The sequence below is a fragment of the Phytophthora infestans genome, genomic scaffold (assembly GCF_000142945.1).
Source record: "Phytophthora infestans T30-4 supercont1.182 genomic scaffold, whole genome shotgun sequence".
NCBI lineage: Eukaryota > Oomycota > Peronosporomycetes > Peronosporales > Peronosporaceae > Phytophthora > Phytophthora infestans.
This window is the reverse complement of record NW_003303577.1, coordinates 44,562-59,806: the sequence shown is the minus strand read 5'-3', so window position 1 is coordinate 59,806 and position 15,245 is coordinate 44,562. Positions and strand designations below refer to the sequence as shown.

Genomic DNA, 15,245 nt, shown 5'->3' with positions numbered 1-15,245 from the left:
ACTTTTCAGTATTAGACGCTTGATCTCTCATGAGAGCCGACTTGACTTTGCTGATCCATGTTCGCGCTCGGTCTTCGTCTTGATCCTTGCCCGTGAGCTTCTTCAGATCCGATATGGCTGATATCCGTACCCTCTGGATCATAGACGATCCATCCGTCCCGGCTGCCGCTGTTGCTACCGCCGCTGGCGAGGGTGATGGGACGTCCAGATCATCTGGGTCGAGCTCATCATGGGAGTTGTCTCCCTCCACTGACTCCATTTCTACGTCTCGTGCTCCATGTTCATGGAACCATTGCGTTTGCGGCTTGGGCGCTCTCATGCCTTGTTCGGCCAGGAAACGACTCATCGCAGCTTCGAAGTGTCGTTGCAAGGTGCCCGAGGAAGTGTCGGAAGCGCCGGTGGCCGTCTGGTCCACTGGCGAGGCAGAATCCGTGAGGCGATTACCTTGAACTCAATCTGACGATAATCCCCCTGGCTGCTTGCTGGATCTGGCTCAATCCTGGTTGGATGGTATCAGATCACGGGTATGGCGCCCTGGATTCCGAGTCTTCACACCCCCTGACCCCGGACCCTCGCCTGCGCTTCCAGTATGGATGCCCCAGAGGGGCCTAAGGTCATGCGTCGCGTTTCGGAAGACGTATCTGACCCATCCTCAGCGGCAGATTCGTAGTTCGAGGACGCAGCTTGGCTGATCCTCGGCGACGACACTGGATCCATAGTGTGCGACTTTTCTCCTGCGATGGGCTTGACTCTGACGAAGGGTTCCCGCGTCGCCAATATTATGCGATCCAAGTATAACTCGGAGATATCCTCTGCATCGAACGCACCAACCACGATGCCCGAATCCGTAAGCAGACGTAATAGATCCTTGACTGCCACTAATTTGTTCGCCGTTTTCGTTGGTGCTCTCACCGGTTCCCTTGGAACTTCGATCTGTCGTGGATTCAGGATCCGCATGACAGGATCTTGATACAGGAATCGTAGATCTTGGTGGCGATATACGAACTCGAGCTCCTTGTCCGACCAGCTTGACCTGGATCCAGCTTGGTCTTCTTCCGACTCTGGAGCTTGCATTTCCTTCCGCGTAGTCTTACTCGTATCGGTCTTCTTTCTCGCCCAGTCTTTTCGACTAGAGGGCTTGGGTTTAGGTACGGTGTTGGCTTGACCGGCGAATCTGCAAATGCATACCGTTTCGCCTTCACTTTCCTTTGTTTTGTTAGCGGATCTTGACTCGCGTCAAGATCTGCAGGGGGACCCCGAGGGGACCTGGGAAGGATAGAGAGGTTTCTCTTCTAGATCCGGATCCACCTCTCTTCCGTCGACAGAGTTTCCCCCAGGACTCCATCGACCCGCGGATCTTGCTTCATTCAGCAGCGTCTTCGTCGATCCGACCTCCGATGACGCCTCTTCCCCTCGCTCAATCTTCACGTGAGCCCTTCTTAGGACTCACGGTGAAATCCCGAGTCACCAAAAGATCCGGGCACGCGCACCATTGTGATGTAGCGGGATCAGCAAAATCTGCGAGATTGCTGGATCCAACTTATTAACTGCGCCCAGACACCGACTAACGGAGGGGGTCCCCCGATGATCCGTATTCTGCTGAGCTTTCCTCATCTCGTGTACCCGTCGGTAGGGCGGGATCTTGCTCTCTCGGTAACTTCCGAAGAGTTTAAGTGGTGAGGCTTGAGTGTCTTGGCAAGACGTGGGGATGGGGTGGAGCAGTAGTGGTAAGTTCTTCACTCTGCGTCCGTAGTTGTTTCTGAATCCTAAGTGAATATGCGAGCTTGTGGATCCAGGGCCTAGATCTGGGATCTGGCCGTAGGGTTGCCCTGCGGGTGAGCTCCCTTGCCTTTGTTTTCCTTTTCGTCGTACTTGCCGCCTCCTGGGATGGGATCTTGAGAGTTGAGAGACGCTAGGGTGTAGCCGTCCAAGTAGAAAATTCGGTTAACCTTTCGGAGGTTGGAGGCGTCCAAGCCGCGCTACGGGCACGCGCAAAAACTACTTCGTGAAATCCACAAATGCGAAGCACAACTTTCTGTCACGGTGGTATGGGTGGCTGATATGGGATTCCGAGTGAATATGACTCAGCAAAGCACATCGCACAACCATGGATTGGGTGCGACGTCGTTCGAAAACGACCCGACCAACCGCCGCGTTGACGATGCAGACGTGATTAGCTTCGCGGGCGAGCTCCAAATGGCGGGGGCGAAAAAGAAGCTGGAATCCTTACCCAGAAAGACAGGTACGTCTCCTTATAGTATGTTATTCGAAGCCGAGTTTTTCTAATTCGTGTCTGATACGGCGTAAATTAAGAAGAAAGTTACGCTACGTGGTGTACACAACCTCGTTCAGAAGCTGAAGGATGCTCGTCGTGGCTCAACTACTGTTGAAGAGCGACTGAAGTCGGTTTTACGCTACTTCTGGGGTTCATGATAGAAAAACACTGCAACTATCTATGTATATGACGACAAATTGGCCCAGACGCTTGCTTCCAAACGCACCAATTGCGAAAGGTTTTTTAAGCAATCCCAGATGTGGTTATGACCGACGCAACCCACAGCACTAATGACGCCCGCTATAAGCTGTTCAGCTTCATGATACACGACGTATTTGGTCATGTAAGTACCTATGCTTCCGTTGCGAGGCTGACTCCTGTGTACCTGTTGTCTAACTATTTGTGGTTTCTTGTGTCTGTTTTATTGTGCGGTCTATTGCGTGGCGGTGTGACTGTATTGTGACTATAGTGCGGAGGTGTGACTGAATTGTGACTATGTAATTTTAAAAAGGGACAATATGTGCAGCATGCGCTGAAGGAAAATGAGAGTACTGAATGTCTTACTGACGTGATTACTTCATTTGAGTCATTCAACCCAACGCGGGAGCAAATTCGGGTCATCATCGTGGACAAAGCTTTTGAGGAGATATCGCTGCTGTGTGGTGCCTTTCCTGGTGTTAGAATTATATTGTGCGTGTTTCACGTCGTGAAGTATCTTCGAACCGAAGTGGCGAAGCAGGATTATGGTGTGCTGGATCGTGATAAAGTTGAAGATACTGTACACATGATCTTGAGTGCGCAGACCGAGGCTGAATACGATACTTGTAGAAAGTATTTGTACTACGTCGTGGAAGGCAAGCAAAGTTTACAAGCTGAAGAAATCCCAGAGCCTGAACATGCATTTTTGAAGTATTTTCATGCAAACTGACACCAGTGCAGAAAGATGCAGAGCGTGTTCGGACGTGTAGACGCTCCCCATTTTGCAATACTCGGTATGGATCTACTTAGCAACAAAGATACCGTTGGACCTTGCTAATCTGCATAAACTGGTTAGTCTGGAAGCAGCTTGCGGCCATTTGAAAGACGTACTGAAGCCAACCATGATGCTCGACGAGTGTGTCGATACATTGTTGGTTTTGCAGTAAATCGCAGAAATGGAATATACAAAGCGGATGACGGATGTGGGATACATGCGTTACAGTGGCGCAGACGCTAAATTGAAGACGTTGGCGAAAGAGGTTAGCAAACACGCGTATCAGCTTGTGGAGAAACAATACCGCGTCGCAAACCATCGAAAGGCGCAGTCTAACATCGTGCAGTTGCAAGACCACGTGTTTGAACTGACATCACTGGCCCAACCTAATCACAAACATCGTGTTGACACAAATGTACGTTTATTACTTACAATCACTTCGGTTAATTTGACAATTCACTTAAATTTTGATTTCATAGGCCTACAGATGCTCGTGTACTTTCATGAGAACGAAGCTATTGTCCTGTCGCCACATCATCTATTGGTGCATCATTTTTAACAAAAGCACGATTCCGGTGAAACATATACATCCCCGATGGAGTCTCTCGTGCCCACTCAATATCCCGGTCAATGAAGATGAGTCTGTTGGTGATGAGGCTGCGTGTAGCTCGTTTCGAGTAAATGAATCTTCCCTAACGGCGTCTCGGCACAATGTCCTGAATGGAACGAACAAATTTCGAGTATTGCATAATATTGCGACGCGTATTGCCGATATCATGAGTCTTGTCGGTACTCCGGTTTTCACGAAGATAGTGGCAGCCTAAAAAACGTTTTGAGGAGATTGTTGTCGATGGTGATGTTTCGTTTATCTCGACGCTACTGTTTGGTCGGAAGGATTGTCTGCACTCGATCCATTCTCACAGATATCGTCGCTACAGCCTACAAATGAAGTAATTATGAGTCCCAGTAGGGAGGATGTCCCCTCCAACCCCCCCAACTATCGGCGCGAAGATGTCAAGTGAATGCTCCAGTGATGAGGCTCACATAACAACATGAAGCTACATAAGCACGGTGGCTTCATCCTCAGACGGGGTGATTTGAAGTAACTGAATAGTCACAGCTGTGGCCCGTAAGTGCTTCTTTATTTTGTTTAGTACGTTGTGCGAGGAATAGTCTTACCAACCTAGCCTTCCAATGGCTTCTACGTTACATTCGAATGCGGTGTTTACTGAAGACACTACATGTTTAGAAATACTTTGTAAAAAAAACACTTAAAAATGGCTGAGTTTTACTACCCCTTGCTTCTTTATTGTTGCTTCGACAGTGCACACAAAGAGGTCAGGTTGATGTGGAAGAGGGGACGACAATGGCGCTCATTTTCCACTACTGGCAGACCTGGTTCTACTTCTGGTTGGGCTGCGCACGACGATGAGCGTGGTCTCGAGCATGATGGAGCCCGTGAAGGTTGTACCCAGGCGTGTGTTGCTGGTCGTGGTGTTTACCGGTAGGGTGTAAATGGTCGTGATACCCGATCATTTGGGTCAGTGGATGGTTAGCAACATTTTCTTGATGGCTACGAGGTTGATGAGCGCTATGGAGCTCGTGGCAACTCCTCTGCCGCTGTAGCATTTAAAAAATACAAGTTCTTCTTACATTCCAGTAACAACCACTCCTGTTCAGTTACATTTGAGCGCCATTTAGGCGATATTTTTGCCGCTTAGCTCTTGCTTCATTGTCTATATTTAGTGAAATTTATCAGGGCTACCCTACTCAATTTACGCCTGGTATGCCCCTATTGTGCCTTTCGTGACAGAAATGCGCACTTAAGTATGAAGGCTCTAACCGGCTATGTGACCCTAACACTGATCAAAAAGCAAAGAGTTTGTCTTTTGGAGCAGATTCACATACAAAGTTCAAGCTATTCGCGAGCAGCTTCGTTTTTGGAACAGTTGTCGTTTGCCCCCCCCCCCAAGATAGTTGTTGGTCAAAATTTCCAAACCGGCCCATTCTCCTACTCCCGTAACATCGCTATCGCAAACGTAACACGAATCGGTTACAGCAATTTTATTCCCATGATTGGCTAAAAACGCGGTAGAACAACATCCAAATGCTTACTGCGCCACAATGCTTCTTCGGCGGCACCAGGAACTCTTCCATGTTATTGAGAGTTGTTGCCAAGCACAGAGGTCATAAAAAAATTGATGATGGAGGGAATATTAGCACATACCTGAGTACTTATACTCACTCCTAATATTAATAATTCATCAAGTTGTTTGCGAGGTGAGTAGCTTGCATCGTGTATCTTCAAACGTTTGTTCCCGTTGTTTAACAGCAAGAACGTCTTCATAGATACTCACAACAACGATACACAGTACAGATCGGCATCATGTTTACTGTGTATGGGCTCCTTTTATAAAAAAATCGGAACTTCTTTTCAAAATACCATCGCTAACCTCAAAATATTATTCAGGGAGCTGAAATCATAAGACTAATTTATTGTACACGCAACTAGCGATGCCAATTTTAGCTACTTTGAAATGGCATAGTTAGTTCTAAGTTTTCAGTGAAAACTTTTCACTGTACCCGCAAAGTGATGATGTGCTGGCACGATCAATTCATTTTGCAGAATGAAACAAAGAGGAAACAGTCAATAGATCATGGTCCGAGGTATCTGAAAAGGAAGGACTTCTCTATTAGCTCCCTGGGATTGCGGCCGTCCTGTTCTGAGCTGAAAAATGGCAGCGTACCTACCGCCCTGCCGGGCAGTGGTAACTTCTGTGCGTCGTCTTGTGCGGCAGAGATAACTTCTGTGTGTCGTCTTGTGCGGCAGTGGCAGCGGAAGAGGAGAGAATTCTTGTTTTCACCTTGAGCGGCTTGTGACACATCGAGCTAGCATCGGAGTCGACCTCTGCGGAGCATATCAACCAGCGGTCGGCTGGTCACATCTGCACGTTTGACATCAATTGTGATATTTAAATCCTTCGAAATTTACTTTATGGCCAATTAGATGCCGCTACTTCAGCGTTGCCACTTCAGGATACGATATCCCGACACAAGTCATTGATCGCTCCGTGATTTCGCTCTTCCATGGGTATTAAGAATGGCACTTGTTGCTGCACCCACCTCTTGCACATGGGACGGGACACGACAGAATTGCGACACCAAACCAGCACCCACCCGTACCCAGTTGTGACCGTCAGACACCCATCCTGTGCCCACTTCAGCACCCAACCGGCCTAAAACGTATACACTATACGCGTATATCCGAAAGATGCCAAAGAGCCGGAGTGGATCAACATCGGCAGTACCAGAGTCCGCAGAGGAAGAAGCATTCTGCTGAGCAGCTTATCCCCTTCAACTACTAAAGCATTATCAAGCATAAAGCTCAGCAAACATAGTTCGATGCAACGAGTTCAGTGACAGTACCAGAGTCCGCAGAGATAGAAGCATCCTGCTGAGCAGGTTATCCCCTTCAATTACTAAAGACATTATCAAGCATATAACTCAACAAACATAGTTCGATGCAACGAGTTCAGTGACTTAGCTACTGCTACTTCCTTGTTCTTCTATACACATGCGCAAGTAGCGGTAGCGCATGCATTGCAGAGTCTTCTTGTCGAGGTGTCCGAGCGGCTCTGACCCACAGAACATCTCAAATGCCAGCAAGACATACACACCGCAATTATAGCTGTCGCACTGAACGCCAAGTCCAGGGTCGTGAGTCACCAAACGAGCACTAGGTCTGACTCCGTCTGGCAGCATCATGATCATCTTCTGTGCCACGGCACGAACACCGATCATGTAGGAGGACGCCATCGAGTCGTAGACGTGCACTCTGTCCTTCTCCAAATTCATTAGCACAGCGCACCAGTGGCTGTTGTTGCAGTTGATTGAAAACAGCACTTTCATATTATTCGTGACTCCAGCCAACGCCAGTTTAAAATACCTGATGTCTGTCGCTAAAGCTCCATTTGAAATTCCCATGTTAGACGGGTCGATCACTAGAACACTAGGATCCGCACCAAACAGTTTGTGTAGAATCATCTGCATGACTTGGGCGCTAAGGGTTTCCTTCGAAGCCAGGTCCACCATGTCTGCATACTCGTTCGACAGAATTGGCAGATCTTTTAATAGCTTCGGTATAGTGGTATCCTCCTTGACGTAGAAGCTAGATTTCCCGTGCTGCGCAAAGTCTAATCGATTTATCCAGGTTATAGCTCTTTTGATTTTCTTGACGAATTTTACTGCGGTGTGCCACTTTCTCATGAGCGATACCGTAGAGCTCGCGAACACGCCAACGCCAACAATCTCCAGCGCCAGCTGCATTTCCAACGTTCCCCGGTTTTTGCTTGGTAGGCTGTGACCTTGGAGATACATTTGCTAATTAATTGGATGGGGAAGATTTGCATCACTTCTTTTGGTCGCATCAGTGGTTTTGTGGGGGGGGGCTTCGCTATCTCGTGGGCGAATGGAGGCTTCAGATTCGTGGCGAACAGGAACTCCTTGAACTGCAGCATCTTCTCGTGTGTCAACTTGTAAATAGGATCCCCATCCAGTAGTTCATAAACTGTCAGTAGACTCATTTGGCGCTCGTGCATTTCCAAGTCTTCCTCTACCATTGATTCTTCTTTGCTGTAACAGCCCGTGAGTTTTGTTTTGGACGTCCCTTGGATTTAGGGGGACTTGCGATCTGAAAATCATCGGTTAACTTTGCTGAAGCAAGCATAGCACTGTGGTTGTCATTGTCGTGAGATGTCTCCACTTCCAACTCACCACCAGCTGCGCTCGTCTCGTTCCCAACTGAAACCAACTCACCACCCGTTACGCCCGTCTCGTTCCCAGCTTAAACCACCTCATCTCCATCTGTGCCCGTCTTGCTCCCAACTGAGCCGGACTGGTCTGGGCATACTTGAGTGCTCTCCACGTAAGAAGCAGACGCCACACGTTGGCTCATAGTATCTTCTTGTCTAGACGGGATAACTTGCACCACCTCCATCGTCTCTGTCACCACTTCGCTGTCTCTAGTCTGGTGACTGACGCCACCAGTCGCGCCACCAGTCGTGTTCATTTCTGCATCACCCAAGCCGTCTTCGAGTTCAAGACCACCAGCTACCTTGGGGGTGGTACTGTACTTGCCATGCATGAAAAGGGTGGCAACATCTCGCAAAGTCTTCATCGCTGCTCGGTACTCCACCATCCCCAATCCACTCAAGAGTTCACTAATTACAGCTGCCACAAAATTTGCTTCGCGGAACTTCCAGTTGGAATCCCAACACGTATTGACCTCCTTCAACACTCTGAACACACGAAACGTTTCTTCTGACAGCTGGGGCAACTCGGATTCCACCCGAAGCGACGACAGTAGCCAACGAGAATCCAGAAGCTGGGTAGGAATCACGTTCTCGAAGTTGGGTGCCTTCCTAATGAAGAACACGTGGCGACACGGCAGCAAACGTGAAGCCATGAACAAACACGAGCAGGACCAATCGGTTTTCGTGACGGAGTACTCACTATGCGGCTCATCCAATGCCTCTTCATCGTCCGCATCGTACTGGATAAAGTATACTCCGGGGACTGCCTCGTGAAAATTATACCTCGCCGTGGTGATCGCGAAGTTGTACCGCTCGTACACAAGCTCGCACGCGTGCTCGCTTACCAGCTTCGAGAGAAAACCCATCTCGTGATAGTACTTCGGATGATGCACGACAGATAGTTTGTAGACCGCGTCCTTAAATTTTCTTTCTGTCTGAGCTTGATAAACCATTATCGAGACAATGCACTCCTCCACTTGTATGAAGGAGTCCACAAGCTCCTTCAGCTGCTTCCACGAAGCTTCAAGACGGTTGTTGCCGAGGGTGCAAGCATTCTGCCTTTCAAACACGCACCACATTTGACGACAGTTATCCCAGTTTTTCACGAAATACGCTTCAAACGGGTGCTTGCACACTTCACGCGCTTCGCCATCCGCGCCCAACACCGTCCGACCGATGCCCAACTGGACACCATCCGTGCCCATCTCTGTCTCAAGTATTGTCGCTCCGTTTTTGCGTACACCAGCAAGTTGATCAATCCGCTCAGTTGCTGCTTCTGCCAAGCATTGAGCCCATAGGCTTTTGATGCTATCTGCTCTCGCAGATATTTCAACACGTGAAACTGGCACAACAGCAACGTCGCGTCCGGAAACGTTTTCTTTAACACGCCGATCTCGCCGAAATCTTTGTCGATCAGTATGCATTTGATGCGCGTCCACGCCGGATTGTAGCGCTTGAACTGCTCCAGGGCCGTCAGAAGCGTTGGGTTACGCTTGTTCTGGAGAACAGCATGCTGTCCGAACTGGCCCTTTTAAATGCGTCGTGTGCCATAATCGAGAAAACCTTGTACTTTGGCAAGTTTGTACCGTGCGTGGCGTCGATCATCACGACCTCTAGGAAACGGTCGAAGAGCTCCTGCATATGCTTTGTCTGCAGTGTTATACATGTAGCTACATTCTAACATCAGCATAAAAAGCTAAACAAACGATGGTTACACAGTAACAGCAATAGTGTTCATACCTTATCATGGATGGAGTCGACAAAAATGCCTCCAACATTTCCTAGCTCTTGCGTGAACTCAGTCATCCATTGCTTCAATCGTTTTGCAGATGTCTGAGCTGTATGGGTCTGTTTCTTCAGCTTGCGCACCAGATTATGTACGTCCTGGCTCGTTAGGTAGCAGCTAGAGTTCTCGTGGATGAACTGCAGGATGCGTTTCTTCTTGGCTCTGGCTTTGACAATCTAACAGTCCCCGCAAGCTCAGACTCAATAGCTGTCCGGTTGTGTGGATAATGGTCGAAAGTATGTCTGGTGAGCGGATGGTTATGCTCCAAACGGGCAACAGTAATTCGCAGCACAAAAGTAGGAGCTGCTGCAGCCGAGTCGGTCACTTGTACGCAGGCATTGATCTACGGAGCGATACAATTGTACGTGAGCAACTGCATGACCAACCAACAACACCATTCAAATCCATTTCAGTTCATCCGAGCCCAACTGAGCCCGACTGAGCGTCACACACACCTGCGCGTCACACTCGAGAGCTCTCGACTCTTGCCGCTTTCTCTTGCCTTGTCCACGCGGCTTGTACCTCCCTGCGTGGGTGCCGACTAGTCTTCGAGTAATGAGTCCACCCCTCGGGCACAAGCGGCTTTGTAGACCCGGAGTCTCGAATCTTCTTATTTTTCGTCATGACCTTGTTGTTAGTGCGAACGCGGAAGCTTTGTACGCAGCAATTGTACGCACAAACCAGTTAGATAATGCGATACGGCTCCGGCTACCATATGCAGTGCATCAAACGTTACCTGGTATGTCTCGGCTAAATAGACTTTCAGATACGCGTCTACGGCGCCCCAGGAATTAAACTCGTTCTTCTCGAGCGACGGAGCTATTACCACTGGCTGTTCACCGCTCTGGATTGTCTGGAGACTGTTGGAAGCATCCGATCGACGCTGCTTGGACGTGGAGCTGCCGGTACCCGACGACTCCGCTGACGAGTCGAACCACTCCTCGTCGCTGTCGACCGCCTCTTCACTATCACTCGCCTCTCCTCCGTGGCGCGGCGGTCGCACCGCCGCTTTGACGCGCAGGTCGGGCGCCATGGCTTCCTGGCTGCTGCTGATTTGCCCACGCTGCAAAACTGAGTGGGGGAGAAAAAAGTATACGCTACACGGGGTATACCCGCAAGCCGGATGTGGATATCAAGGCTTCTAGAAAAATAGGGCACTGTCCCATGTGCACGAGGTGGGTGCAGCACTCACTCCCATTAAGAATTCATTCTGCAAATCTATGATTAAAATTGTGCTGCTGTTCTGCCATGTCATTTGCGACCTGTTCACTGCAACGTTGCCACATGCGCCTCTATGAGCTACAGAGCCAAAAAGCCAAGAATTCGTTAGTGTAAGTTTCCACTTGTCTGCAGCTACTGCTGTTGCTGCAGTACGCACCGTCATCAGCTCCATGCGGTCAAAACTGTTGCGGAACGGGTACGCCAGCTTGTTCAACATCAGCAGCTCGTGGCGCAGCTTGTCAACCGACCAATTCGTCGTCTTGTCCACCAGCTCCGTCAAGACTGCCGTCATCCGAGCCTCCTCATAAATAAACTCTGGGGTTTCCTGCTCCTCCTGCTCCGCCTCAGGCATCGGTTCGTCATTGTTTCCTTCAGCTGCCACCATTTTATGTCCAGTTGCAGACGCCCCCTCCACCTCCACAGCCTCGTCGTCACTGCTCTCGCCCTCGCCAAGCACTTCCTCGGTCATCATACGCTCGGCAAAACGTTGGCCGAATAACTTTAAGGAGAGCTCCGGGTCCTCGTCGATATACTGCAGCGCCTCCACCACACTGTTCAGTGTCACACTCTCGCCATGGCGCTTCTTGGCCGGGGTAAACACCACGCGCTGTACAGCCAGCCCAGACTCTTTCCCCGACGCCTCAATGATGTCGAAATTGTCGTCGCGTCTCCATCCCTCCTCCTTCAAAAGAGGCCACAGCAGTTCGTCGAAGTAGTCGGTCTCGTCCATCTTCTCCTCGTCCTGAATGAGACGCACAGTGCCCACTCCATCCGAGTCATTTGCCACCGACCGCTGGGTCTTGACCGACTCCATCACTGCGTCATCTGTCAACCGTCCCACATACTTGCAGCTGACGGACTTCTCACTGCCGCCGAGAATGTACTTGACGTTGTACGTGCCGTCCTTATTGCGACTCTGCACGACAGCAGCGCCACCTTCACGATTGATCCCTGGGTGCGTCCGACTGCTCACAAAGATGCGATCTCCCTCTTCATACACTTCTTCCGCCTCTTCATCAGTGTCTTTGTTAGTCTTGTTGTCGGCCTTGTCCTCGGTTGATCCCTCTTCATCGCTCTTATTCTCCTCCTGGCCCCCTTCTTCTTCCTCGTCAAACCATTGCTGAGCAGACTGAAGCTTTGGCATTTCTCCCTTCGACTTGACTTCTCCACGCTGCACCTCAGTCGCTGGTTCCTCTTTCACACCGTTGCTGACAGCCTTTGAGCTGCTCTCCGTCCCGTGTGAAATAGCTGCATCCATACTGACATCAGGAGCCTTAACGCCTCGAAGCCGTGCACTGATACGCACACTAGGCTTTTCGAGAGCTCGTAGGTGCTTCTTGCGCTGGTTCTTGCCAGTCTTCAAAAACCGCTGACCGTACTCCCCGTACATTTCGGGATGCGCGCGTAGTCTCTTGGTCACATCGCGGCATTTGGCGAATAAGTCGTAGCCCTGACGTATCCGGAACCTGTAAGCGTACGACAGAATGTTGTCCTTCATCGTGCCAGCCGCGTGGGCGATATGGCGCGTCCGGCTGCGCTTGGGGTTGAAGACGTTGGCGTTCCGTACGATGAGCTGGATGTCGTCCATGAACTGCTCGAAGCACGTGTACTCCTCATCGTTCAGCTTGTCACGCATTGTGCTCAAGTCCATGGGCCGCTTCACTATCAAATAGTAGTTGGGCACTGCCACGGGGTCCACTGGCACGTAGAACGGAGTGTATAACCTCTGCGAGTAGCAGTAGTGAAGCACTTGACTGAGGAAGATCCGCAGCTCACGAAGAAAGTGCAAATCTCGCTCTCTCCGCTTCTCCTGCTCTTCCGGACTGAGTTCCATCTTGGATACAACTGGAGGGAGAGGAGCTAGAGGCAACACTGCCAGCTTCTCGCGTTTACTGCGCCTGCTCTTCTGCACCGCCGGAGCCGTGGCAAACGAGCAAAAAACTTGGTCAAAGTGAGCCAATCGCGCTTCTCTACTGGGTGCGTCCAGCTCCACGACCACAGACGTCAGCGATACGCTCGGATCTTCCTTGAATAACGCCACCAGACCTCCAGGTAAAGTCTGCTCGTCAGACGAGGACGCTGTACACGCCAAGAACAAGATGGGCAGATTGGCTCGAACTTGCAGGTTCATGAGCATCATCTTGAGCGTCAAGTGCATCGACTCGCTCGTGTTCTTCCACCACAGCTCGGCGTGAGGGAGGTAAATCACACACGGTAGGCACTTCTGGGCCTCACTAAGCCGTTGGATTAGTGCTTCTTCAGGGAAATGCGAGTTGGAGTCGGCCACCAGCGAAGGATAATCCAGCGAAAAGTGCGTCAACCCTTCCAACGAGTGGAGGAGCGCTGGACCAATGTATTGCTGCCCCATGCCAGCTTTTCCCGCAATTAAAACGCGAGGGAATCCCGAGTGACGAGGCAAATGAAGCGACGCCATGGAGTGCACGAGCTTCTTTCTCCCTCGCTGTAATGCTCTCTGCACAGCTGCAGAGTTGGAATTCCGACAATCGAGACAAAACCAGAGGCCATCCGCAGAGGATGTAGCCATCTCGGAGAGACACGCGTGATGGAAAGCTCCAGGGCAGGCGCCACAGCAGAGCAGCTCGCCTTCCTCTCCATGACAAACGTCGCAGTCTTTATGATTCGCCACTGCATAAATGTCCACGTCTTCGTCCTCCTCTCCGTCCTCTAGAACGCCCGCACCTTCTTCACTCTCAGTAGTAATAGCGTCGTCAATCGCTGCCTTATCGAGCGGGAAGAGCGGGAAATGACGCGCCACATCTCGCAGCACCTTCGTCAGTTGGCTTTGTAGTAATCCCTTAACAGCTCGTGGTAGCGGCAATGCGAAGGAGCTGACAGCGCGGTGAGAAGCTGGCGTGATCTTCTTCGCTGCTTTCACGAAATCTCCACGAGCTACGACCACCTTGTCCAGATTGATCAGCAGCTTGTCGTGACTCGCGTACACTTGAGGGTACACGCGACGCAGAGAGCACAGGGCCGCCTCAGCACACAGCGCTTTGATGTCAGCACCACAATACCCCACTGTCTGCTCCGCGAGTTCCGATCGAAATCCGTCGGATAAAGGAGGGTTCCAGTGTTTCGTGTGAATGGCCAGCATGCTCTTCCGTTCGTTCACACTCGGCAGTTTGAAGCCTAGCTCGCGATCAAATCGCCCAGGACGACGCAAGGCCGGGTCGATGGCATCCAGTCGGTTCGTCGCGCCAATCACAACGACGCGCCCTCGGGAATCCATTCCATCCATCAAGGCCAGCAACGTCGAGACAATGGACGCGTGGATTTGGTCTTGTTTGGCGCTGCGCACAGGAGCCAGGCCATCGATTTCATCAAAGAAAATGATCGACGGCTGGTTGCGCTTCGCTTCTTCGAATAAAAGACGCAGTTGTCGCTCTGCTTCTCCCACCCATTTACTCAGACAATCCGCTCCCTTCCGCATGTAAAACGTCACATGCCGCCTCGGTCGCTCTTGCTCCTTCTTCTTCTTCTCGCTCAACGAGGAAGTCGCTGCTTCTTTAAAGCCACTGGGCTGGTCGCCTTCGCCGTAGAAGGAGCAGGAATTGGCCAGCGCTCTGGCGAGCAGTGTCTTACCAGTGCCTGGGGGTCCGTAGAATAGTACTCCAGACGGCGGAGACACGTTGTACTTCTTATAAAACTCTGGATACAATAATGGAAGCATCACCATCTCTTTCAGCGCTTCGATGTGTGATTCCAGCCCGCCCACGCTGTCCCACGTGACGCTGTGATCCACCTCGACTGGCGTAATATCTGCGCGTGATCTTCCGCCTTTCCTGCTGCTCTTGGACGAGCGCCACGGGCTGCTAGTCCGCATTCCACCGTCCGATTCGTCGTCATCCTTGTACACGTCAGAGGAAGACGAGGAAGCCGACGACGAGGACGACAGTGATCGACGATGGCGACTCCGACGTCCTCGTTTGTATTTTCTTCGGTCCCGACTTCGACGGCGGCGTGGAGGGGGAGACGAGTCCATGTCCCGTAAAGAAAAGAGTCGTCGATTGCTGCCAGAGGTGGCGGTGGCGCTTCTCCTCGAGGCACGAGTGGCCTGCCGTTTCTGATACTCTGCGTAGGCTGAAGTCTCTGGAGAGGCAGCAGCATCTTCCACTGCGTCAGTTCGATGAGTTTTGGAGCGATCACGGAGCGAATAGC

At 50.8% G+C, this 15,245-nt stretch overlaps 2 protein-coding genes across 2 annotated transcripts; both read right to left on the bottom strand.

Annotated features, from left to right (window-relative positions):
- Positions 1-4,789: 4,789 nt before the first annotated feature.
- Positions 4,790-6,382, bottom strand: PITG_20783 (uncharacterized protein; the record flags this gene model as incomplete). The annotated part of the gene is made up of 4 exons (XM_002895392.1): positions 4,790-4,839; positions 5,476-5,495; positions 6,000-6,137; positions 6,372-6,382. 4 exons carry the CDS (start codon positions 6,380-6,382, stop codon positions 4,790-4,792), a joined length of 219 nt encoding a protein of 72 aa, XP_002895438.1.
- A 4,846-nt stretch (positions 6,383-11,228) lies between these two features.
- On the bottom strand, positions 11,229-15,069 carry PITG_20780 (ATPase; the record flags this gene model as incomplete). The annotated part of the gene is made up of 3 exons (XM_002895391.1): positions 11,229-11,271; positions 11,315-11,400; positions 11,482-15,069. The coding sequence occupies 3 exons, from the start codon at positions 15,067-15,069 to the stop codon at positions 11,229-11,231; spliced, it is 3,717 nt and encodes a 1,238-aa protein (XP_002895437.1).
- Positions 15,070-15,245: the final 176 nt, after the last annotated feature.